General features: G+C 41.6%; 1 protein-coding gene across 2 annotated transcripts in view; it reads left to right on the top strand.

Moving 5' to 3' along the window:
- ATP13A3 (ATPase 13A3) overlaps window positions 1-20,006 on the top strand; it is a 268,385-nt gene extending 248,379 nt beyond the window's left edge. Inside the window, exons 30-33 of one of the 2 annotated variants that reach the window (XM_075340513.1) lie at window positions 1,821-1,909; window positions 1,998-2,078; window positions 7,120-7,206; window positions 7,619-20,006. In XM_075340513.1, the coding sequence (XP_075196628.1) occupies window positions 1,821-1,909; window positions 1,998-2,078; window positions 7,120-7,206; window positions 7,619-7,816 (455 nt within the window). In that variant the 3' untranslated portion in view covers window positions 7,817-20,006. The remainder of the gene's footprint in view (window positions 1-1,820; window positions 1,910-1,997; window positions 2,079-7,119; window positions 7,207-7,618) is intronic. The other variant, XM_075340514.1, reaches the window with a different exon arrangement.
- Window positions 20,007-20,299: the final 293 nt, after the last annotated feature.

Genomic DNA, 20,299 nt, shown 5'->3' with positions numbered 1-20,299 from the left:
CTCTGTCCCCAGCATCAGCCTCTCTGTCCCCAGCATCAGCCTCTCTGTCCCCAGCATCAGCCTCTCTGTCCCCAGCATCAGCCTCTCTGTCCCCAGCATCAGCCTCTCTGTCCCCAGCATCAGCCTCTCTGTCCCCAGCATCAGCCTCTCTGTCCCCAGCATCAGCCTCTCTGTCCCCAGCATCAGCCTCTCTGTCCCCAGCATCAGCCTCTCTGTCCCCAGCATCAGCCTCTCTCCTCCCAGCCTCCTCCAGCACGCCATGCTCCTCTGCCGACACTCACACCCGATCGCATACACTCACACACACACACACACACACACCCGATCGCATACACTCACACACACACACACACCCGATCGCATACACTCACACACACACACACACACCTGATCGCATACACTCACACTCACACACACACACACACCCGATCGCATACACTCACACACACACACACACCCGATCGCATACACTCACACACACACACACACCCGATCGCATACACTCACACACACCCGATCGCATACACTCACACACACCCACACACACCCGATCGCATACACTCACGCACACACACATTGACGATATTGCATATACGCGCTCATACTCACAACATCCGGAGATACCACATGCTTCTGGCCATGTGATCCTCCGACAGGTCCTGGAAGGTCACAACAGCACAGTATCGAGGCCGAGAAGCAAGCGATATCGCCGGATGCTGTGAGTGTGTGGATGCGATGTGATGTGTGTGTGAGGTGTGTGTGAGAGTGAGTTTGAGCCGGTGTACACTGTTAACTATGATACACATCGGGTAACCAAGGGACCTTAGTTACCCGATGTGTATAATGGTTAACAGCGTTCATGGGCTCCGTGAAGATCCCAGCATCGCAAGGTTATGTCTGGCGCTGCTGGGATCGTGACGGAGCCGGTGTAGAAGCAAGCCATATCCCAGGATGTTGTGAGTGTGTGGATGTGATGTGTGAGGTGTGTGTGAGAGTGAGTGTGATCTGATGTGTGTGTGTGTGTGTACTCACCTGGGAGTCGGAGCTACGTGTCAGTTGGGCAAGAGCGAGCGTGCATTGCGTGAGGGGGGCGGGGCCTGCAGAGAGCCGGGGCGAGAGGCCAATCCGTGTGGGGGGGCGGGGCCATGGCGAGCCCAGTGGCCAATCAGCTTTGTGTCACCGTAAGGACACAATTTTGGAGCATGACAGACAGACAGACAGACAGACAGACAGAATAAGGCAATTATATATATAGATTTTGTCCAGCTGTGGCCAATCGATTCTGATGCCCCTGGCAGAGTATTGATCGGGGACATAGATATGATATAAATCCAGCTTAATTGTTATAGCCAACCTGCTATCTGGGCAGCTTGTATCTGATACTGGCTACACTATTTCAGCCAGGTATGTCAGACTCTGAAATGCTTTGAGATTACAGAGAAATATGTACTTTAAAAGCTGCCAAGGACCACGCCACACAAGAGACTAGTCAGACAGGAGGACCACCCACTGCAAATGACTGACAGGTTTCTCCCTATACTGGCACGCAGGGAGACACCATCACTCAAGGGGAGTGGGTGTGGAGAATCCGCCGGGGACCTGCCTGTCAAACTAGTCTCCCTTTGCAACTTTTAAAGTATTTTATTGTCTTAAATGCCACAGTGTTTGTCATACATACCTCTCTGAAATCATACAGCCCGTGGTTTGGGCAGCATGTAACCACTGTCAAGTTCACTTCAACTTTCAAGATAGGTTCTTCTTTAGAATAATTATTGTAATCCAGAATAAACTCTTATGTCTGGTCTTGTGTCTTTCCATAGATCTGTTCGTAATCTCTGTATTGGCTCTTTATGCCTTAATCCTATTCTTCATGCTGTATCCAATTGAATCTATCGACGACTTTTTTGAGGTAAGATGCATGTTAATCATCTATTATTTGTGCCTATGTTAATTGCCTTGTTCAGGTAAATTCTAACATTTCCACTTTATTCTTGTAGTTGGTCTGTGTTCCATTTCAATGGCGGATTGTAATGCTTTTCATTATTGTTGGTAATGCCATTGTGTCAATTCTTGTTGAGGTAAGTCCCACAAATATTTTAGGCAGTATGTCTTTTGCTACTCTTATATGATTCAATGTAACTTGCTGCCTCTCGCAAGTGCACAAAGTCTGATAAACTGGCACTTTGTTAGCAGCGCATGCCTTTAGCCTCTTGATATAAATAGGAATATTTCCATTCACTGACAAAAAGGGCAAATCTGGAAAATGTGAGGTTTAGTATGTTAGAAACTTTCCTTTTTTTGTTGAGCTTTATGTTAATAAAACTTGGCTACATTTATGTGGTTGGCAGTTGCCAGGGCCACACGGGGGGACTAATGCGATCCTCGCATGACACTCTCTGCTCATGCTGGCAGCACAGCGGGAGGAGAGTGTCACTGCGACTGAGGTTCGATCGTACGATCGGACCTCAGCTGCGGGGGGCGGTCCGGTGCTGAGGAGGGGCGGGAGGAATTTATCTCCCTCTCTCCTCAGTAGCTGGCTATTGACATTCTCGCCCAGCACTCGCGGAACACCGGTGTACTGCGAGTGCAGTGCGATTTTTTTTTTTTTTTTTTCTCTCGCCCCATTGACTTGAATGGGTGCAAGAGAAACCAGGATCGCATTACAGTCGCACCATGCTACAATTGTTTTCTCGGTCCGATTAGGGCTGAGAAAATAATCGCTCATGGGTGTTGACACATAGGCTAATATTGGTCTGTGATGTGAGAATGGTCTGCGAGTGGAATGTGATGTTTTATCTCATTGCACTTGCACCGATTTTCATACCGTGTGTCTTAGGCCTTATGATCAGCCCAGGTATAAGTTCAAGAAAGAAGTGTCAGAGATTTGTGCTGCCAAGTTCAGACCTGCACCTTCTAGAACTTATTACACTGCACTTTGTTGCCCCAAAGCTCCTTTCACACCTTGTTCTTTCCTATGCTAATTTCATATTCTAAAAGTTGTAAATAAAAATAAAAAACATATTAATTACACATCTATGGCCTAATGGGTTAAGCGTATGCCAAAGTATGTCCTCTTGGCACAATTTATTTATTTTTTTTTTTTCCTCCCCCCTCATATTTACACATTATTCTTACTGGTATTCAATTATTTAAATGTGTAAACCAATGTTACACTTAAGACTTTTTTTTTTTTTGTTATGGAATTGTTGAAATCTGATCCATTATAAGATTGATCCAAAGGGAAGCAAAGGGACCCTATTGATAGCTCTGGGGTCTGTCTGGGTTGGATTTTAGAATGGTAGAAAAATTGCATCATGCTAAACTTTTTTTAAAAAGGGACACAAAAAAGAACCGAAACAAAAGAAAATATTATATAAAATTTGGACTGCGTTACTGATATACAGAATATACTGATAAGGACCTTTTAATTTTATAAGTAAATTCTATATAGCAGTAATGAAGTCCGATTTCCTATAGTCAATGTTTGCATACATCTTAGTGCCTACACACGTTGCTGTGGTCTTTTGTTTGTATATTGTGCAGTCACAGCAGCTTGCACCCATTCACACTTGCTTTATTTTGTTAGGAGGTGCCTGTCCGCTTTTGACATACCCCATAATAATCAATCTTCTGTTTGCATCAGTAATGGTCTATGTTGTTTCATCCATTTCAAATGGGACAAGAGGAACGTGAAAACACAAGGGTGAACTTGGCCGAGTATGATGAGTCAAGTTTCCTCTTCGGTGTAGTTTTGAGGCGAAGAGGTCAAATTATAAATGAGAATTGCCTAAAAAGATGTGAAGTTCTGTGTTGTCACAGTGACCTCTGTGCGGAGGGCTGTTTGATTCCACCCAAGGTCCAGACGCTGAACCGGAAGACCACAAAACGGGAAGTGTTCTCACAAAGATTTGGAAATAGGGCAGCTGCTGAAGCAAGATATAAAAGAAACAGAACGGGTGAATGAGTAATGTAGGGAGAAGGGGAAAATGTGATCTATAAAAAGATGTTTAAATGGAAGTTATTCTACAAAGCATGTAGATCTTATGGTAAATTACCCATCATATTGGCAAAAATGAAAAAGAAACGTATGATTGTTATACACGTTTATTGCTAAGCTCAAAAGTGCTTTCCGATTGCCTAATGCTTTTACAGCACCAAATCCTACATTGCTGCATTTACTGCTGCGGTTAAGGCATGCTGCATACTGCACAGCAGGTTTGGTTGCGTGTTTGCTCAGCGATACCCATCGCCCACATATACTGCAGTGTAGTCATGTATTGCCAAGTGTTTTTTTGCATCCATGTATTCCTAATAAGCATGTGAAAACTTCAGTCTGCAAATATCGTTTCATATGGACAGACTTAAGGTCCCCTGTGTAGGTGCTCAAGCCGGTCCATTTGTGCCGTGCTGGTTACTTATGGCTTATTTTGCTCTTACTTATAAGACGTTCGTGTTTTCTGTTCAATAGTAATTGATTGTTACTGTGAGTTTTATTAATCTGCCCATGGAAAGAGAATTGTGTGTTAGAGTTGAGCAAAAAGATTTGCAGAATCCTGGCGCCTATACTGATAGTCTTGGAGCAACGTCATGCACCGCAACAGTGGTAGCACACCAGGTCTACTAATCAGAAGAGGCCCCAGGGATGACGACATATAAGAGGAGGTCTGATGGTCACGGTCTACCGATGTGGATACTGGACCCTGAGCCTGCAGATCTTTTGGCTCCACTCTAGTGTTACAATAACCTAACATATTGCATATTGTGAAATGTCTGGTTATGCCCTTTTCCCATAAAGTGTTATAATCTAATCATAATGCTCACATTATCAGGAGATAATCAAATCTTCTAAAGCCATGGTCTGCAACCTGCAGCCCTCAGCTGTTGGGAAAGTGCACCTTCCATCATGGACTTTGCCTACAGATGTCATGGCATGCTGGGAGCTGTAGTTTCCCAACAGAAAGCCTACCAGCGTGCTCAAGTATGAGGAAAAAGTGTAGGCATTCTCTACAATATAGTCATTGAAAAGTCTCTTTTCCTCTAGTTCCAGGGTTCATAGTTTGTCATGGGTTAATTTTATTTTCTCCCCATTTGTGAAATCTGAAGCTTTTCAGTCCCTTAGGCTGTGTGCCCACGGGAGCTTGCATCTGTGGATTTTGCCGCGGAAAACCTGCAGATTTTTCTGGATTTTCCAGATAAATCCGCAGGTTTAAGCATGTACAGTCACTCCCCATGTTATCCTATGGGACATGGGGAGTGCTGTGTCCTCGCTGCAGAAAGTGCGGCTGCCGAACATGCTGCGGATGTCCGCATCCTCAGGTATAATTGAATGTCAATTATTTATGCGGAATTACCTGCGGATGTCCCGGGCCTCCGCTATGGAGATAAAGGCCGGGACGTCCGCAGGTAAGCCGCATGAATGTCCGCATGTTTCCCGCAGCTATTCCGCTGGAATCTCGCAGCTAAAAATAGCTGCGGACGCCGGCGGGCAGCTGCGGGAAACATGCGCTCGTACCTGCGGATACATCCGCAGGTACGAGCGCCCGTGGGCACATAGCCTTAGCGATCACCACAACGGAATCTGGTAAAATTAACTTCTAGAATTTAAAGGGAACCTTGGGACAATTTTTTATGATTGGAATAAATGAGCCTACTAAAGTGGGGTAATTTACCAGGGCCTTAGATCACTCTGGTCCCTTAAATGCAAGTTCCCATGTCACTCTGTTTGCATCATTGACGTAGAAAAAAAATGATCATAAATCAAAACTATTATGTATTTGTATAATTTAGTGAACAATTGAGAGTAATGGATAGGTCAGGGGAAATTTACATCTTATTTTTTAATGAAACTGAATGAACTAACCAAATATTATTGAATTCTCTTTTGCCAAGTGAATGGTAAATGGCCAAACATATTTCACTGTAGATCTCAAAGGGGTTTTCCCATTAGATACATTCATCACTTTTGGGTGCGAACCCCCCCAGTGATGATACATTTATCACATAATTGTACTTCTAAGGAAAACTTGTTCAAAGACCTTATCTAAGTTTCAACTTTTTTTTCTAACCATACAGCTGCAAATGGTATATAATAGAGAAAATTCTACCCCCCTCTTGTGTCCCCCCCCCAGTCTTCTCGTTGGCCATTTACACGCCGGCACCATGCAATGCCATTAGTATGGCACTTGACAGCAGTGGCCACAAAATGTCTGTAACGGGCGCACACTGAGCACTTGGAAAGAAAACTATGAAGAGTGACTTTATTTTATACCTTTCAAGGACTATTTTTCTTTTAAACCAGCAGTTCCGAAGAGAGGCAGCTACCTGCCAGTTATACCTGTGCTGGGACGGAGTGGTCATTATCTCTTCCAGCGATTCAGCTGCTCCCAGTCAACAGCTCTTCCGGGCTGCTCTGTTGACCGGGTGTGACTGTGATGTCCTGCTGATTGACAGCCGACTTCCCGTTAGGCAGCAGGGAGCCGGCTATCAATCATCGGGACGTTGGCAGTCAAACCTCATCAACACAGCAGAATGGAAAAGATGCCGCTGCTCTGTCGAAGCCTCTGAATCGCCAGCAGGAGCGGTCACAGACCGCTACCGTGCCGGCAGAGATTGATGCCAGGCACAACAAGCAGGTAGTTAGCAACTACTTGTCTGTTCGTTCTTAGGCGCATTGTAAAAGAAGAAAAATTATTACCGCTAACCCCTTTAAAGAAAGCAAATATGCAAGGTGAATAAACCCATTATAACGCCTATTGTACTTTGCAATGTTTTTCCATCATCTCCTTACATTTCAACTGAAAATGAAGCAATTTATTTGATTCATTAGTTGTGAGAATGGAAAAATATCATTGAACATTATAGATTTTAGTATCTTCCTGATTCCAAAATCACTTGGCAAAAGTGTCAATATTTCACCAATCTGCCATGTTATCATATAGCAAAGGCGTGAAATCACCAGTATTTTTACCATACAAGTATTTCTTCCCATGTACCTGTTAATTGAGCACTGTGATTGTGTCCTAATGAGTTTTTGACCTGTTTTAGATATTTGATCTAATTTGCATGTTTCTAATGAAATGGTGCTTTTAATTCTTCCCACCCACCCACAATTTCTCGCAGAATATCGTCAATGATATCATACTCTGGAAACTTGTGTTCAACCGAGACAAGCAGGGAGAGTCCCACAAGGTCACCCACCCCCCACAGGTTGGAACCTCACTGTTCATATGTATTGGGCAGCTTCCCCTCTGCGGTCCCCTTGCTAAGCGGTGTCATGTGCCTTATCTGTGTGCCTCCTCATCTCTTCACCACATCTGTGATTAGCTAGGCTGTTGCATGTGTTATGTGCATGGTGTGTGACTTTGTGAAAGTATTGCATTGGTGGAAGGGTAGCTATTGCTTTTAATGTAAATGCTTGCAATAAAGTGCCTCCTCAGGTCTATACTAACAAATGCACAATATTCAGCGTAACAAAGCCTTTTATTCCTGGTCCTGGTTTTGATCTATTTTCCAACATACAGTACAGAGTTATGAAATGAGTTGTCAGTTTACTTTGTCTGTAGATTAGGAAGTCTGGTATATAAAAGTGTATTGATAAATTGTATTTTTGTTTTCATAGGAGGCAAATGATCTGTGGGCAGCGCGATTCTTGTCCTTTTTGTGCTTTTGCAAAAAGAAGACTCCTAAAGCCAAATACATGCACTTAGCACAGGAGCTGTTGGTCGACCCAGACTGGCCACCTAAGCCAAGAACTACTACCGAAGCAAAACCACCTTCTCTGGAGAATGGCAGTTATCAGATTGTCACAATGACGTAGCAGCTGCTCTCTCGGGGTTGTCTTACTCTTATTTTTAAGATGGTTAATTCATATGTGCTGCATGGGATGTCTGCAATGTCTGCAGAGTCCTGGCCAGCTTTCATAATGCCTCCATTCACTCACAAGTGTGTACATTATGTCTGAATGGATAATGTTTTTGCAAAGATTTCAGAAATGCAATGTATTTTTATATCACTGCAGCACTCAGTGTGTTGATGGTGAAGGGAGTGGCCATCAAACTTTGGGACCATTGTCTTTCATTTGTTATTTTTTTTCCATGGCGCCTAAATAAATCTCTGTTGTGACTTTGTACCCTACTGTCAATGTTGTCAGATTGGTTAAACCATTTCAATTTTGCACCATCCTACTGGCATACGCATTGAGGCCACTTACATAGCCTTAGGCTATCCTACTGTGCTGCTAGCATCCCACTGCTGTAATTTACCCCGCCTTGATTTTTAAAGTTTCATAATAAAATGTTTACTTTGTGCCTTTTTAAGTTAAATCGCACATCCGCCCTTATTAATTTTCATTAATTTACAAGTCATGTTCAGTACCAAAGAATAATTTCCAATTTTTACTCTAGTCTGTTCATCACCTTTATTCACGTTTTTAAGAATCTGTCCGAGGTTATTTTTACTTTTCCTGACATTTGACTCCTGTTACATGCAGTGATACTGGATATATTTTCAGAGGATGCATTGTCTGTGTAATGGTGTTCTTTGCTCATAATTCTTGCATTTACTGCTCCACAAAACCATCAAGTGTTTGCACTAAAAACCATTTCTGAATTCTTTGGAATACATTCTTTGAAAGCGAGTAAATGTTGTATAAATGTACCAGTAGAAACTAAACTAAAATTTCTATTTTATTTTTTTTTGTTATGCTATAAATCTATGCATTTCAGACCTTAGAGCTGTGAATTTTGCTGTGTTCAGTTCTGATACTGTTCATGAAAATATCTGTGTCTCTGTGCTCATTCTCCAGGCACTAAAGAGTTAAAGATGGGCATTAACCAGAATGCATTTGTCTCTATATGAGATACAAATTAATATTTAGCAGTATGTCTTAGACATTTTTTTTTAAGAACATATGTTCCTGAAGGGGCCCATATACCTTAGATGACTGAGCCAAACGTGGTCTCCCAATCCCTCTTCAGACATGCATGCTCAGACAAGGGTGCATGTGTATTGGGTGGGGAGAGTGGAGTAAGCGGCTGCCCGACATCTCTGATGACCGCTTGTCTTCCCGAAGAACAAAAGTATCGAGCTTTGAAATTCAACAAGCCCTAAAGTTCCCTTTTCTTGTATCATTGTCAGTGGTGTCAGGATGCCCCTATAGACATTGAATGGTCATCCGATTCTACCTAAATAGATGGGTTTGACGGACTTTTAATTTAAGCAACAGTATGCAACATGATATAGAGATTAGTATTATGTTACCTACATGTTATGGTTTTTAAACAAATATGTCATATAATGTTAGAAAAAGATACAGTATAGTAGCGCTAAATCAATAGTAACGTTTGTGGACAGTATCACTACACCTTAGTTGAAGAGGGATGATTTTGGGGGGCTCTGACCACCATTACCCAGCCAAGCCCATGTCCATGTGAGATATAAGCCGCCGATGGCATTCACTCGTCCAGATCCTCGTAGGGGTTATCCAGAACGTTTATATTTTTTCTTTTTTTTACCTTATGGTGGTAAGAACTTGCAGGGAGTTGCTAACTATCTGCCTGTTTTGTCCGGCGCCAAACTCTTGCCAGCTCAGACCAGTGACAGATCACTCCTGCTTGTGATTCTTCCATTGACGGCATGTCAACAGAGCAGCTTCTTCTTTTCCACTCTGCTTTGTTCACGTTTGCAGAAACTCCCAGTCTACAGAGCAGCGTGTGAAAGAAGAGGCTGTTCTGTCGACAAGACGTGATAACTGGCAGGAGCAGTCTGTGACCACTCTGAGCCGGCAGAGATCCGTGCTGTGCAGAACAGGCAGAAGGCTAGCAAACACATAACTGTAAGTTCTTAACCCCATAAGAAAAAAATAAAAATGTCCCGGATAACCCTTTTAACTCTCTTATATTGGAGAACTCAGCTGTCTGTAGTGGGAGAAACTCTTAAAAGGACCACCTGCATTTGGACTGAAAAGTGACCATATATTTCTCATGTATAGTGCTGGTGCCCTCAGTTTGCCTCACGTTTTCCTCTGCTCATATTTGCATGCCCTTTTCTGGCTTCCATAGAGGGACTCCTCTGTGGCATTGGGAGTGTAGAGGTAAATTTAAACCATGCGCATATTATCATGTCCTCTGCCTTCCTAAAAGTGTATTAATAAATAACCACTGATTAGCAAAGATTTACCGATTGGTTGTTAGTGCTGCAGACCTTTATAATGTAAACACACCTATTGACACATTTAGGCTATGTGCCCATGGGACTCTGTACCTGCGGATATATCCGGAGGTATGTACGCAGGTTTCCCGCAGCAGCTCCCCCAAATCCGCAGCTACATAGCTGCGGGATTCCAGCAAAATAGCTGCGGAAAACCTTAGGACATTCATGCGACTTACCTGCGGAAGTCCCGGCCTCTATCTCCATAGTGGAGGGCCGGGATTTCCGCAGGTAAATCCGCAGGAATAATTGACATGCAGTTATGTGCGGCTGCGGGATATCTGCAGCATATTCCACAGCTTCACATACCGCAGCATGGACACAGACACTCCCCATGTCCCATGGGATACCATGGAGAGTGTCTGTACTTGCTGAAACCTGCAGATTTATCTAGAAAATCCAGATAAATCCGCAGGTGCAACCTCCCGTAAGAACATAGCCTTAGCCCTGTTAAATTCATAGGTACAGTAAGCGTGGGGCCTCGCATGACACTCGGCTCACGCTGGCAGTACAGCAGAGCTGAGTGTCATGCTAGTGTCCATGCGACTGAGGTCCGACTGCGAGCGGACCTCAGCTGCGGGGGGCGGGCCGGCACTGCGGAGGGGAGGGAAGGATTTTTCTCCCTCTCTCCGCCGTAGCCGGCTATTGCCATTCTCGCACTGCACTCGCGGTACACCGGTGTACTGCGAGTGCAGTACGATGTTTCTCTCGACCCATAGACTTGAAGGGGTGCGACAGAAAGAGTCTCGCATTACAGTTGCGGCATGCTGCGATTGTTTTCTCGGTCCGATTAGGGCTGAGAAAATAATTGCTCATGTGCGCTGACACACAGGCTAGAATTGGTCCGAGTGGAATGCGATGTTTTATTGCACTCCACTTGCACTGTTTTTCTCACTGTGTCTTAGGCCTAACTTGCAAAGTTATTAATTTTATAGATTTTTTTTCAAATACTTTTGTTGATGTGGGGGATCACTGTTCAGACTGGATATTTCTTTTTTTTCGCAGCTGTTATTTCTACAGACAGATGGAATAAATAACCGTTATTGATCCTGATTTTCCTATTTAATAGGAATGTTTGCTTTGACACAACTTGTGTTTTAATTTAGTGTAGAATAAGCTGTGCACTGATAGCTATCTCTGGCAGAAACAAATTGGGACAGGATAAAACTACAGCTTCAGGCATCTCACTTGCTTCCAGTCAGACCACTAGCCTGGCATGCTTGAAGTTTCAGAACTGCTGGAGTCCAGTAGAATTCCTGACGTGGAGACCCTTTTGTATAATTATTCTGGGTTGTCTGCCACGTTTAGTTTTTCTTTCCCTCTGATATTGTTCCCATAATGCAGACTTCATATCTCATGATACTTCCAACCTTGCAACAAGGGTCTAGATTCATTGTTTGACACTTTTTGTGCTATGTGCTTTAGAGAATAGTAGCCAGAGATAGGTCAGTGATCTAGAACTGGTGTCCCCTTACACATTCTCAAAGGTGCACAACCTGTGGCCTAGAGGCCACTTGTTGCTCTCTAGTCTGAGGAACCCCCAAACACCTGGTCATTGACCTGTTAGCCGGTGTCATTTGGCTTCCGACATTTTTATTTTGTGCCAGAAGTTTGGTGTGGTGCAGAGCAATGTGTGTGTGTGTGTGTGTGTGTGTGTGTGTGTGTGTGTCCCTTTGGAGCACTCCAGGATTAAGTAGATGTTGTGGAGAGTTGTCCATACATGCATGAGGACCACTTACATGTAGTTTTATGGCAGTAGTGAAGTTTTTTAGCAATTCAAATTAAGTACAGAGAAGGTTTTACATCAATGCTCTAGAGACTGGTTTATATGTGATAAAAATTGAGGTTTGTTCCCGTGCCACCTGCTTGACATAGGGTCTCCCTGTCATCTCTTACAACTAGGATACAGAATACAGCATGAAGTAGCATCCTGTAGATATACACAATGAATTGTACACACAGTTAATACAGACTGGCTGTGTGAACTAAAGGAATGGTATGTCTACAGGTGGTAATTGTGTGAGATCACATCTGTGTCATTGCACTATAAAACAGAAATAATATATTCAGTTGCATAGGAAGCTGAAAGAGTTAGAATGGGAAGTGGCCGAGTGCTACGATGAGAGATTTGATAGGTGATAGTTCACAATAAGGCTCAATTCAGCCATCAGTGTTTACTTGTCAATATATGGACCCCAATGTCCAAATCAACAGCAGGTCACCTGACCTGAACTAACCGCCTCATATGCATATGAGACTGAGTCAGAAGACTGTGATCAATTAGGGCATTGTGGTCCAAGACTGACCTACTGTCTACCCTGGAAAGTGTGGACAGCAGTGGTAAACTAGAAAACTCACGACCTGAATACCCATACTAAAAGGATTTGAATATAAGGTAAATACTGCTGGTCAGTAATGTACAGAATAAATCCACCCAGTTTGCGAAAAACTTTTTTGTTTTGCATTGTCTTATTTTTCATTATGGTATCTCCCTCATTCAACACCTGCTATACTAACTGCCCCAGTGAATCCATTTTAGGATATTGCAATTTTAGGTTTTTTTATGTTGCTTATATTAAATAGGTTGTCTCATGTTTCTATATTCAGGAGCACTTCGCTCCCTGCCTCTTGGTTTCCTGCTTGCTGGGGGTGCGGTGTGCTCCTGAAGATTAATAGTCGTGAACGGCAGCATAGATGAGCCACTGGCCTGAACTTTGCGCTCTCCCACATAGTAGAAATAGCAGCTTTGCTGTACAGAGGTATTGAAGCTGATAGGATCCAAACACCTTCAGAGCAGCGCTAGCAAGTGCCCACTCTTTGCACAGGAGAATGGCTACCTCTTAAGTGACCAGAATCCTTGGCAATGAGCTGTACATTACCTAATTAAAATTCTGTTTGCTCTTGATAGCTGAGAAGAATTTTAATAGAAAGTAATTTCCAAAGTAGTTGTTCTTCCATGCGCTTTACATCTTTAAATAGATATCTGTCCCCCCCGATTTGTGCCACCTAATCCAAGTGTTGCATAACAGAGGCAGAGACTCTGATAATCTTCTGCTAAGTGATTTTATTAGAACTGCAGCAAGCAGCCTAATAAGTGATACATCACTGGAATTGGGGCTTCCTGTTCTACATCATGCTGCTCTCAGATGGGGACTCAAAAACCCCTCTTTAACCCCTTCACGACCCATGACGGATATATCTGTCATGGATCGTGTGGGTTAATCCCCGCCCCCTGCCATGGGAAGGTCGCGGCGATCCGCGCACATATCAGCTGTTTTCAACAGCTGACGTGTGCCTGCATGTTATGAGTGTAATCGCATTCCACCCGCAACATGTAACCCTTACATCTCGCTTCCAAAGTCTGGCAGCGAGATGTATATGCACGCGGCCATTTTCACTTAGTCGCCCCCACCGGAAGTCACGTGCGTGATCACGTGACTTTCGGTGTTTGCCATGGTAACACAGGGTCATGTGATGACGCCTGTAACTATCATGAGTCACTTCCGGTTTCACTCGGCCCGGAGCAGAGTGAATCAGAAAGTGAGCATATCTTCGGTTTACAGCTGTATAGCTGTGATCAGCAGATAGGGCAGAACGATCGAATTGTTGATCCATATAGCCCCCTAGGGAGACTAGTAAAATAAAAAAAAAACTGTTAAAAAAACAAACTAAATGTTCAATTCACCCCCCTTCCACTCCATTGAAAATTAAAGGGTTAAAAAAATATACAAATATTTGGTATTGCCGCGTTCAGAAATGCCCGATCTATCAAAATATAAAATCAATTAATCTGATTGGTAAATCTGATTGGTAAATGGCGTAGCGGCAAAAAAAAAAAATGCAAACGCCAAAATTACGTTTTTTTGGTCGCTACAAGTTTTACGCAAAATGCAATAACAGGCGATCAAAACGTAGTGTCTGCGCAAAAATGGTACCATTAAAAATGTCAGCTCGAGACGCAATAAATAAGCAGTCACTGAGCCATAGATCCCAAAAAAAGAGAATTCTACGGGTTTCGGAAAATGGCGCAAAATGTACGCCACTTTTATTGGACAAGCTTGTGAAGTTTTTTAACCACTTAGAAACAAGAAAACCTATACATGTTTGGTGTCTACAAACTCGCACCGACCTCAGGCATCACACTGATACATCAGTTTTACCATATAGTGAACACGGTGAATAAAATATCCCAAAAACTATTGTGCCATCACACTTTTTTTTGCAGTTTTTCCACACTTGGAATTTTTTTGCTGTTTTCCAGTACACTATATGGTAAAACTTATGGTTTCATTTAAAAGTACAATTCGTCCCGCAAAAAACAAGCCCTCATATGGCAAGATTGACGGAAAAATAAAAAAAGTTACGGCTCTTGGAAGAAGGGGAGCAAAAACGGAAAGTGCCCGGGGGCTGAATGAGACGAGACAACCTTTGTAAGGCATTTGAGGTTTGTTGGGTTGTCTGCGTCACGTGTGAAGGTTTAAAATATAACAAAGCAAGAAACTTAATTTCTTCTTTTAGCTAAATAGGGGAATTTTATCAGCACAATGTGCAGTGGCTCTGCCTTCATGGGATGCGGGGAGGCTGTCCAAACAAAAGAGCATAGTTAACGTAGACATAGAAGGGTATTTCTATCTGAAGTGCATACAAGAATATGCCATTTGGGCCTAATAAGTACAGAGTTGAGAGAGTTGGGACTCTGAAATGTCCTAAGCAAATTCAGTAGTCTGCTTGGCTTTTTCTGTAATTTTGCTTTGGCCACATTAGAGACTGAAAACTGCGGTGTCCAGGAACCGTTCAACCAGGTTCACCGGTCACCCAGGAGGGACAGATTTCACCTCTTCGCAGTGAAGTAGGAAATAGTCTCTTGAATAAGAGGCCATCTTCCTTTTACTGTACAAATTTTCCCTTATAATTCAGTTTACATGATCATATAGGCATCTCGTTAATTAGAACTATTCATCAGAATACAAGTCACTTGCAACACCCCAAGAAATCTGGAACCTCCACACTAGCGTTAGTTGTATTTTTTTTTTTAAATATCAAATACACATGCGTGTACAAATATACATAGATATGTAGGTAGGCAATGTTTTGTAAAGATGTATATAGGAGAATGTACAGTAAATTTATTTAGCAATCAAAGTAATTTATACAGTAAAAAAACAACAAAAGGTAAAAAAAAAAAAAACCCTTTCATTTTAAACATTAGGAATATTATTTATTGAAGGCTAAACCATGCAGCCGGTAATGATTTTATTAACCACACTTATTTTGTGACCCACACTCTGAAGCTATCCATTCAAGGTTTGCCAGCAGGTAGTACAACTGGTTTCCCTCCTGTATTGCGCTGGTTTGTGCCTTCAAAACTTAACCCTTTATGTGCCTGGAGATTTCCATCCTGACTGGTAATGACTGAGTGTATTTGTTGAACTGTTTTCACCACAAAATAAGTACAAGAAAAAGGCAGCTCATTTTTCTTTATAAGGGCTTTGAAAAGTGGCCTTTTTAACTATTTCATGTTGTTGCAGGCTCACCAAGAGCTGTAATGTTTCTGCACGAAAACTTCACAAACTAGTGATCCTTCTGCTAAAACTGTGGTCATTCTGCAAATGTTTGCAGTTCTTGGGTTAAACAGTACAATTGCTAACCAGCTAAACCACATGTTCTCCCATTTTGTAAGGTTCTGCACCTAAGCAAAGTATGTATATTTTGCTGGATAAAATGAGCGCACAATGTATAAAAAGAAATCTAGCTTTTGCAAAAAAAAAAAAATGTGTTATATAAATATATTAATTATTTTTCTTGTATTGTCTATGAAATAAATATAAGCACCCCTCAGGGTTTTTTTTCCCCTTTTTAATTTAATTTTCTTTCATTGAATCTAGCAATTGCTAAAGTGCACTGCAGAACTAAAAAGATTTTTCTGCGTTCTTGCTTGCAGAATGTTTTTGCTTTATCCCCCCTATGTTCTTCTACAAGTTGTAGTCTTGGTTCTTGTACCCTTTCATATTGGTAAGGTTACTGCTTCGGTGCCTCATTCTTGGCACGTTATAGGACTAAATCTGTACATTTTGCTGCAGGTACTATAACTGGGCAGTCACACGTTTTATTTTAAAGGGTGGAAGTTTTTTTTCTTGTTTTTTTTTTTTTAGAATGTAATGGCTTACTGCTAACTTATAACTTAGCCTGGTGCATGTTGAACCTCTGGGACCCCTGCTGATCTAGACCAAAAAGGGGCCCTAGTGCTTTCAATTTTCAGATTAGTAGGTCTCCTAGCATTTGGACCCCCACCAGTCACTTAAGCTACCCATACACACATAACGTTCAGCCAAACTGCTGTTTCAGCATTTTCAGTCCTACCATAACATATCTGAAAATAGTCTGGACACCTCTGTATGCATCAGATAATTCTCCAATCCTTCAGAATTGGCAGGTTTGTCCTACTTGCATTTGATGTATATTAACTCCAGAAGTACTGGCCTAGCCTAGAGATAATCAGTTACTATGGCAAAACCCGTTTAAGAAACAATAAAACAGGTATGCAAGCTTTGTACTAACATTGCTTTTATCTGTCCATTAGTTCCCCCAGAAAACAACCTTTTATGTGGCTACCTATGAATGATTGGTGGAAACCCATTGTAGTTCACTAGCATAGTCTCTGCTGTGGCCTTTGTGTGTGTGAATTGAAACTATTAAGGATCAGCTCATCTGCCATTGGTCAAACTGTCCCCTAAAGGCAGTGTACATAAAAGGACAGATTTAGCAAAATGGTGTAGGACAAATTGTCCTTGTCGCACACTGCAACCACAACCCAATTTTTAATTTTTCCACACCAAATTAAAAAAAAATATATATAAATGGTTGCTATGGCACAAATAGTTTATTTCTATTTATTCAGGTATAAATTTGTCAAGTGTAGAATTTTTGCCTAAATTAATTTTCACAGAGATGTAGCCTTGATTAGACAAATTTTAAGTAACTTTGGAATAACAGTCTGAAAATTAAAAGTTGGTTACCTCACAGCAATATAAGTTACAGGGATTGTCCAACCCTGTGGCAGTTTACCGAATCCTTACACTGTGTAATATATACATTGTAAGGATTCAGCTCCGCTTGCAGGTCCCAGTTATGTGACTGCTACTATGTAATTTGCATACTTGCCAACTAGATTCTCACCAACTTCTCTCGGTATTCTATTGAACAAATCAGATGAAAATCTAGTCGGCACAGGAACACAAGTATGAAAATCACATACATCTGGTCACATGATGACCGCTATCACCGGTAACATCCAAGACCTAACCGTGTATGTTGTTCCACTAAGGCAAACTATCCTTTTAAATGCTTGGTAAAGTTTTGTTTTGAGCTCTTTGCTTTTATTTTAGATAAACAATGCTGCAGTTAATGCTTGAAATAAAGGACCTAAGTCACTTCCCAGAAGACTTTTATTTTTTTTCTTCTTTGCTTATTGAATTATAGATTACGTTTGTGATGCTTAACAATCCGTCCGGAGATAGGGTGTAATGGGGATGATCTTGCATATTTTTCATATTTGCTTATGAATGTTTTGATAATTGTTGCAATAATTTATTTTATTTATTTGTTTTCGTCATTTGTGCTTCAGACTGTGCTAATCTGTAAAATGTTTCTTGTATTATAACATGTTGGGTTTTTTTTTTTTGTTTTAATACCTAAACGTCATGCAGTATCCTTTCCATACAGAGGGTTATGTCCTATCCTCTTTGCTACAAACCATTGCACTGTGGGACACACAAATTTTAGCACAGAACCCATTTAGCTGTGTTGATGATGCACTGCCCATAGAGTAACATGGCTTGTGAAAGCACAGACCAAAGTGGGGGGACCTCTTAATCCATCGAATTTTAATTCTATCTGGTGACAGTGGCAAGCAACAATTTAGTTGGTCTAGAACTCAAAGATGTTTAGTGTTTTTGTTTTTTTTTAAGAACAAGTAAAACAACAAATACAGTATTTATATATATATATATTTAATGTGAATAAAATGTATTGGGTTTTACTAAAATTTAAAGAAAACGTTTAAGCAGTTTTATATATGGGTTAAATGTACAGGATTAACTAAATATGTCCTCATATGGTTTCTTTAATAAGATGCCTGTTGTAAATGTAAACGCATTATATTTCTATATAGTGATTTTTAGGCAAGTTATCAGTGTAGAAAACCCACTGCTTTATGTAAATGATATATCAAGGATCATGATCTAATCGGGTGACTCCTTCACCCATTGTCTACCTGCACTGACGGCTCTCCTTGCGATCTGTTTATGTAGGGTTGAAGTCTATGAATAATAGTTGTCATTATATAACACTTATGTGATCTCAGGTGGATGATGGTCTACCCTTGGCTGTGCACATAAATCAGTGAGTTTCTTAGGCTATGTGCCCACGCTAGAATGTCCCTGCGGATTTTTTTGCCTGAAAATCCGCGACTTTCGCGGCAAATTCGAATTTACCGCGGATTTTGATGCGGATTTCATTTTTTTTTTCCCCCCATTCAAAACCAAAAATCCGGACCAAATCTGCACCAAACAATTGACATGCTGCAGATTTTTCCGGATCAAAATCCGCGGAAAAATCCGCAGCATGGGCACAGCATTTCCAAAATGCCATTGAAATGGCTTGGAAGTGCTCCTGCTGTAGATTTTCGGTAAATCCGCGGCAAAATCCGCGCAAAATCCGCAGCGTGGGCACATAGCCTTACAGTGAACATCTGCTTTTTACTGCCTACTAAACACCCAACAATTGTTCCGTAGTAAAACATGCCCTCATGATCTGAAAGCTAAAGTTGCTAAATATCCTACATATTTTTCTTTGTGGATTACATTAGCGACTTACCTGAGTTGACTTGCAGATTACATGCCTCTTTATCTACAAATAAAGAATATGGAGCTTCTTAAAGGGGTTGTCCACTACCCAGGCAACCCCTTCTCAATCAATGTTTACCCAAAGTAAAATAACACCTACACTTCTGGTGCGGTTTCGGCGATGGTGGCACATGCTCTTGTGACCTTGTTATGCAGTCCCTGCCTCCACTTCCCTCTCCCCGCCTTTGGACAAATTCGGAAATCTGGAGGAAGTGAGAGAGCAGCTGCAGCGCGCACTTCATACGGGTGTGAATTATGTCCAAAGACGGACAGTGAAGCATTTGCTCACTTAGCCGCAGGCATCATAACAAGGTCACGTGAGCGCCATATAATCCAGTGCTGATTCTACTGGAATGGCACCACCACTGGAGGCGAGTATAGGTGTTACGATTTTACTTCAGGGAAACTGTGAATGCCTAAGGATTATCAGAGTAGTGGACAACCACTATAAGTTATGGTTAGTTAATGCATCCATTTATGCCATATGGTAGTGTCACTCGGAATCGCTGATCATTCTTTCTTTGTTTCCCCTTAAAACTGTCCACCCAAGACAGAAAACTATAGGCTTCACAGTTGAACATTCCAGTTCCACTGAGTTATACAATTTTTTGTTTTTATTGCCATACTGTGCCCTGCATCTCAACCGCTTGTAATTTAACCTTTATGGCTTTTGTCCATGAATAAGATAAAAATAAAGAAATGGATGCTGCATATCAAAATGAACAAAGTGCTGCTCTTTATGGTACCCTACTGTAAAAAATAGAAAACATACCTGCAAAAATGTAAATATCATGTATATAGTCTTGTAAAAATAATTTTGTGATTAAAGCCCTTTTAAATAAAAAGACAAAATTAAAATGTGTGGGGTTTTTTTTATATAATATATTTTATTTTTGTTTGCTGCTCAAAGGCATTACTTGAACAACACCTGCTGCTGCACTTGACTGTATTGGGTGGCTCATATGTTTATTGTATTTTTGGAGGAAAGTAACCAATACAGATACTGTAGACAGGCAAGTACATAATAAAAATTATAAAGTATACGCGCTCCGTTTCTTTCGTTTGACACAGGTTACTATTTAGAACACTGCCAGCATTTTTCTTTAAATGTATGAAATAAAGTTCGGAACAGCGTGCCCACGATCAGGGTTCATGGCATTTTGGACACGCAGCATGTTTCAGCTGCGTCC

The sequence above is a fragment of the Anomaloglossus baeobatrachus genome, chromosome 3 (genome assembly GCF_048569485.1).
Source record: "Anomaloglossus baeobatrachus isolate aAnoBae1 chromosome 3, aAnoBae1.hap1, whole genome shotgun sequence".
Classification (NCBI taxonomy): domain Eukaryota; kingdom Metazoa; phylum Chordata; class Amphibia; order Anura; family Aromobatidae; genus Anomaloglossus; species Anomaloglossus baeobatrachus.
Note: the sequence above shows the minus strand (reverse complement) of the source record. Positions and strands in the feature narration are given on the sequence as shown.